This window comes from Amblyomma americanum, chromosome 4 (genome assembly GCF_052857255.1).
Source record: "Amblyomma americanum isolate KBUSLIRL-KWMA chromosome 4, ASM5285725v1, whole genome shotgun sequence".
In the NCBI taxonomy this organism is placed as follows: Eukaryota; Metazoa; Arthropoda; class Arachnida; order Ixodida; family Ixodidae; genus Amblyomma; species Amblyomma americanum.
In genome coordinates this window covers 37,557,824-37,564,308 of record NC_135500.1, presented here as the reverse complement: position 1 = coordinate 37,564,308, position 6,485 = coordinate 37,557,824, and the positions used below count along the sequence as shown (strand labels likewise).

General features: G+C 46.0%; 1 protein-coding gene across 1 annotated transcript; it reads left to right on the top strand.

Moving 5' to 3' along the window:
• The first annotated feature begins 4,457 nt into the window (after window positions 1-4,457).
• Window positions 4,458-6,157, top strand: LOC144130071 (uncharacterized). The gene is made up of 4 exons (XM_077664094.1): window positions 4,458-4,701; window positions 4,804-4,904; window positions 5,011-5,083; window positions 5,784-6,157. Exons 1-4 carry the CDS (start codon window positions 4,654-4,656, stop codon window positions 5,889-5,891), a joined length of 330 nt encoding a protein of 109 aa, XP_077520220.1. The 5' UTR covers window positions 4,458-4,653; the 3' UTR covers window positions 5,892-6,157.
• Window positions 6,158-6,485: the final 328 nt, after the last annotated feature.

The following is a 6,485-nucleotide window of genomic DNA, read 5'->3' as shown; positions in this document are numbered from 1 at the left end:
CATTGTAAGACGAAAAGCGCGAGAAAAAAAACACACGGACGCAAAAGACGAAGGACAAGCGCTAACTTCCAACTGACGTTTATTGGAAACATCGCAAGATATATAGGCACATGAAAGGGGGGAAGACAGAAACTAACAATGACAGCAGTCAATCACAAGTCATGTCACTCATATCCGCTCAGATACAACATTTCATTTCTTGAAAGGACGATTGATGGCGTGCTTACGCAACCACTGCCCATCCTATCAATCTCTAGCGCCTCCAATATCTTCCTTGTGATTTGCGAAGGATACCGGTCGATAATTACAGATTGTGGGAAGTCCGCAGCACATTGTTAGTTTCTGTCTTCCCCTCTTTCATGTGCCTATATATCTTGCGATGTTTCCAATAAACGTCAGTCGGAAGTTAGCGCTTGTCCTCCATCTTTCTTTGCGTCCGTGTGTTTTTTTCTTCTCACTTTTCGTCTTACAATGCATTACCAACTAGCCCGCACCCACACCTTACTAAAAATGAGCACCTCCTGGGGACATTCCAAATGTCCTGATGGGATATTTCTGGGAGATTTAAGACCTTTAAGACCGATTGAGGACCCGAAGTGCACGACGACCGTGTTTTCCTTACACAGGCGTCCAATACCCAGGTAGCACATGACAGCGGACCAATATTAGGAAGCCACTGGCAAAGCGTGGCCCTAAGTAGGCCCAGTGTTGCCAATGAGGATCTGATATTGGCTGTGCCACCAAAAAATCATGGCTATGATGGGCCATGTTAGCCAGAGTTCTCCCACTCTTTGCCAGAATTGGCTAAGCCATTTTCGAAACCCAGCTATCATGGACCATGTTAGCCAGAGTTATCGCACTCTCTGCCTGAATTCGCTAAGCCATTTTCCAAACCTGGCTTTATTGGCCTTGGCTGGCCACCCCTTATCCAGTGTTCAAAGAATACTGGCAGGTGTTGGTGAACATTGCACCATTCATTATACTGGGCAGAAGATTGATATTAAGATTTATTATTTATAATAGTTTATAATTTTCGAACACGCTAAAGCTCGTTTGAGCTCCTGGGTTGCGCTTGGGCGAGTTTAATAATTTGAAGTTTATTAATCTTTTTCTTATCGAACACTTTCGCGGTATATGTGTGGAGTTGGATAAACAACGAATATTTTCCGACCGCGCTGTCGGAGATAGAGGCATAGTTACGACGAAAAAACTAAAATGAACCGAATTAAGCTGTCAGCAGATAGCGCCGGCCAGAGGGAGCTCTCGCACAGGAGAAACTAAAGAAGGAGCGTGTCGACGCCGTCGAGGCGCGGCGCGGCGACGTCTGCCGCGGGCTCCGCCGCTGATGAATTCTGTTCTAAGGTGCTTCCCAACAATTTCCAAACGCATTCCGAAGCATTCCAAACGCATTCGCTCGCTGTGTGCTGCTTCCATCGACTTTTGTTCGGTCCGTTCGCTGATTTTGAGTTGGCAACGACGTGACGGAGACTTCGGTGGTGGTCAGTCGAGTGTGCCCGCTCTGTCGCATAAGGCCCGTTTCACATGCTGCAACTAGAATGAAAACAGTCGGCCAAGCCGGTGACGCCGCATTGCTATTTTCGGCCGGTGCTTTCACATGCAACTCCGCAGCGAATTCGGTCAAAGGGACAGTCAAGGTTTCTTGATGTTTGCAAAGGCAATCCATGATTAAACGCGACCGAAACGCTACACGAAATGTGTTGATGATGTTATGACGAGTGTATTTTTAGATGCGGGGCACTATTTCAATGTTTTGATTAGAATAAAGAGCTTTGCTTCCACCGCGGCAACAGCTCCCACGTGACCGCACGTCGCACGCACTCTCGGTGCTCCCCATTGTTCAGTCGCTGAGCGAACACACCGATGCTGCGACTGAATACCAACCGGACGGAACTCGATCGCAAGCCGTCTGCGACTAGACCGACGGCCCTCCCCAGTCGAAGCCCGACGGAGTTCGCAGTGTCGCAGGCGAAAATTGCATGCATGTGAAACGGGCTTAAGGCCGACGACGACACCATCCAGATAGACAAATACGGATCTGTAGATAGATAAAGAGGAGGAGGGAAAGACAGGGATGTTAACCAGAAAAGGGTTCCGGTTGGCTACCCTGCACTGGGGAAGAGGGATTAGGGGGCTAAAAGGAGGAAGAGAGAAGGGGGAAAAGGCATAACACACACACACACGCACAACGCTGTCACAATTTGTCACTCAATCCAGTCGCTCTCAAGTAGGCAAAGAGTGCCTTGTATGCCTTGAGGGCAGTCGACTGCTGTGGCCACAGACCGAGGATCTTTTGCTCTGTTAATGGGCGAGGATCGAGGCGGTCCAGGGCACAACACAGTGTATGTCTTGCACTCGCAAATGCAGGGCACTCACAGAGAAGATGAGCGATGGTCTCCTCACAACCGCAGCTTTCACAGGCAGGACTGTCGGCCATCCCCATCCGGAAAGCATAGTGGTTGGTAAAAGCAACACCGATCCATAAACGGCCTAACAATGTTGCGTCGCGACGTGCTAAGTTACGTGGAAGACGAAGGCGCAGTCCAGGGTCCAGTGCCTTGAGGCGGAGATTGCAAAACTCTCCCGTGTTCCACGCTAGAAGTGTGAGCTCCAGCGCCGAAGGGCGAAGCCCACACGCTGCGTCAGGTCTTGGTATTGGGATCCTCACTGGAAGTCCGTCGTTGTGAGCCGAACGCGCAGCAGCATCGGCCTGGTGATTATCGTTAATACCACAGTGTCCTGGCAGCCATTGAAAAATGATGTCATGACCTTTGGAAACGGTGCCGTGGTTCAGTAGACGGATCTCAGCAACAAGTTGTTCCTGCGACCCGCGGCGTAGCGCAGCTTGCAGGGCTTGAAGGGCTGCTTTAGAGTCGGTGGAAACCGTCCAGTCATGTGGAGGATCTTGACTGATGAACTCTAACTAACCACTAAAATTCCTTTGAAAAGGTCTGGTAAATTTAGTAATTATGAAACATGCGCTGCATGTCCTAGTTGTAATGATTCGTGAAACTATATATGGCTTAGCCACACCGCTAATAAAAAAAAATACTTTTTTCAGAAGTGCAGAGACAGAGCTCACGCTGTTGCCTTTGTCCGATTTCTGGGCATAATAACCCGCCTGTCTGTATGAACTTTATGTATTTTAAAGCGTTTTTGCACGCTCTGCTTGCACGAGTATCTAAAAACCAACCCAAGAGGGCTTCCTTCTAAAAAAAAAAAATCAAATGGCTTTTATTTCATGATTTTTTTGTTAAATGAGAAAAGCTCGTTTTTGCTTCCCTCTAGAGAATTTACTGCCATACTGCGCAGTGGGTGTCCGCTTAATAGAGATACTAAATCAAACGTAATAACTTATTGCAAGTGCATTCCCTAAGTCGACTTTGTGCGCAATTTTAGCAACGTCCAGAAATGAAGCAGTGGCCTCGAAATTTACAATTATAAGTTGCGCACGCGCGAAACATCAGGCCGCCGCTTCAACACGCGGTAAGCGATTCCTACGCTTCCGTACGTCGTTCCCTGTGATCGCGTCTTGTCCTGTGTTTTCCGATTTGGTTTTTCTTCCTCTTCTGCAGATCGTAATGTTACAAAATGTCATTTTTTGTGCATTTTATTGTTTTGTTGCGTAATTTGCATTGAGGGCTATAGCTCTTGCAGACGTCTGAACTTATTTGCTCGCATATTAATTTTTTTTCTTACGAATATTAACTTTCTTGATGAAAAGCATCGGAAATAGTTCCGAGCCAGAGTTCAACACGAATTTGTTTCTTTTAGCTTTTTGTGTGAAATTTCCACACCAACAAAGCGTTGGAGGATTCTTCGACGACCAGTGAATAAATGTACTGACAAATGGTGTTAGACGCATGTTAACCTAGCTTGTTTGCCACATGTGCCGTATGTAATTCTATTAGAGATTGCGAATTTGCTTGCATCATATTTAATTTATTGTTTTATGTTTTTGTTATTTCATGATATCAGAGAACGCGCGAGTGTCTGAAGTCGTTTTGGCGAAGTCCATCTCGAGCGCCACATTTTTCGCTTCAAAGTTTTCGGTCGCCGGACATGATGCTTATCCAGGGGCTTTGCAAGAATACTTTGACGCTTCCACGTTTTCCGCAGACTTACGTTCAAAACTGCGTATGACTCATTCTCGGAGAATTCCAAACCTCTTTCACATGTTTCGGTCCCCCTCCCCTCTCTCTCAACTCATCTCCCGGACATGCCCTTTTCAAGGCAGCGCGCTACAACCCCCCCGAAGCGCTTTTTTTTTATTCGCTTTCTCCTAGCTGTTTCTTCTATGCGCAGGTTCCCGCTGCGCGGCTCGTTACACCCCCCCCCCCCCCCAAAAAAAAAAATAATAATAATTTTTTCTACCTTTCAGCTCGAAACTTTTTTTTGGGACCACAAAAGCTGTGTAAAAGAAAATGTCTCCCCTCCTTGCTGCCCCTCTCTCCCATCACCGTCGTCTCCCCGGTCATTCGGCACAGCGCCATGCCTCGCCACGACACATTCTTGATCGGACCAGTCTTGCCTTGTCTGGAACGGCGGCGCACAACTAACGCGACGAAAGAGCATGCGCACTCGAGCTGGCTCCGTTCGTAGTCTGCGCAAGCGAAAACCCACATCCGATACTATATGAGAGCTCCGACGCGGTTCACTATCCTGGCCTGCAATACCTTACTTGTAAGTACTACAAATATTTGATCTTGAGATACGTTCGGAAATCAATGTGATTTTGGGAGTAAGTGTTGCTCTAACTACATGCGGCTTTATTTTTTCTGGCAGGAAAAGAGAACGAGACAAAGCATGAGGACGACTTCTATGTATCTACTCTCCTTGCCAAATGTCTGGCTTGACGTCGTGCGGTGTGCAGATCTGCCCGAATGGTAAGAATTTCATTTTTCGTCTTTGGTGCAATGAATTCACCAAACATTCACTACTTTGTCGAACAGCCGGTTTGAATTCTTCTTACCTTTCATCCAATTCATTCAGGAATACCTTTGCCATGTACCGCTTATGCAGAATAGGAATCGGAACTGCTTTGTGTTCCACTACAGACCAGTCGGTAAGGATGTGTGTACTACTTCTGCGCTCTTTCCCTGTAGTTAACGCATTTGCAGGTGCAATGAAAAGCTGCAATTTAAGGCAAAAGCTTTTGCCAAGTTAACTCTCAATGAAAAAAATATACATTACTCTGGACTGTCAGACGGGTGTATGGTATGGTTTTGAAGTCAATTTCAAATCTGTGTTACATGCATTGGAAGCGACTAAGATAAACTGTTGGATTTAAAAAAAAACAAAGGTGTTCTGAGTTTTTTTCGTCCAGCGTATTTATTTTTAACCCCATCCAAACAAACAAGTTTTGTTCAAAACTGCTCTTGTGCTGTCCATATGGAGGAGATGCTACAACCTGTGCAACTTTACCTGAATAAAAAATATGCGCTCTCAATTTAGAGATACATAGTTATGAAAATAAAAGAAAATAAAACATTTACTTCTTTTCAATATTACATTACATTGTTTTTTTTTCACATTGAATATCTTACTGGAGCGCAATTAACTAAAAATCACAAATTTGGGTCAAGGCAAATTAAATTTCACTTTGTGCGAAAAATGCGGTGCGAGTTGTTACAAATTATCCTGTAAAATTTGTGTCGAGTGTTTTCACGCCGACTGTGCCTCACAAAATTCAGTGTTATTTCACCATTTGTTTTTGTCCTGTGACGGCCATATTTAGGTTCATGACATCATGCCTCTCTTTGCAGGCTCGAAGCATTGTGAGGTCATCGTGCAAGAGCTGGACAAAGAAATTTGAGTGCAGTGTAAAAGTCCTCTTGCAAGAGGAATGCAACGATTACTTCAGATATGACTGATCAGTTTACAGGACAGCTCTGTTAAGCACTTTATAGATCTCTTTGCCGTGCTACAGCAGATTGCCGAGCTGTGTTGTCTAACCTGAATCATCGGCACGCAGCAAAGATGAAAATAAATGTACCCCACCCCAAGTTCTGCCCAGCACCCCACCACAAGCCCGGCACCCCACTCCAGGTCCTGACCCCTGCCCGAGCCCTGCCTATAGGCACACCACCTCAAGCGCCTCACAGCTGCTTTGAATAAATGTCTTTTTTTAATACTTTTAGTCGGCTCTTGCTTACATTCCTGCGGGATGGTAGGTGGAAAAGTACCATGTTTGCGAAAAGTAACCAGGGTGCAAGGTTTGCACCTCCGTTGTATAGGGCAGCCCTTCCCTAGAGACGAGTGTTGGATTGTGAGGACATCCTAGGGTTCTTACTGTACACATATTAGTCACTCCAAGCAAGATGCCAGCTATGCAGCCTCGTTACTTTCGAAGACTAAATCGAAAATGCCGGTCAGTAACCAGCAGCCGGTTTTGCATGCGCCGGTGTTCGAAAGCTGCATACCATTGCTCAAAAACTGGATGCCATGGTTCGAAAGCTGGATACCAT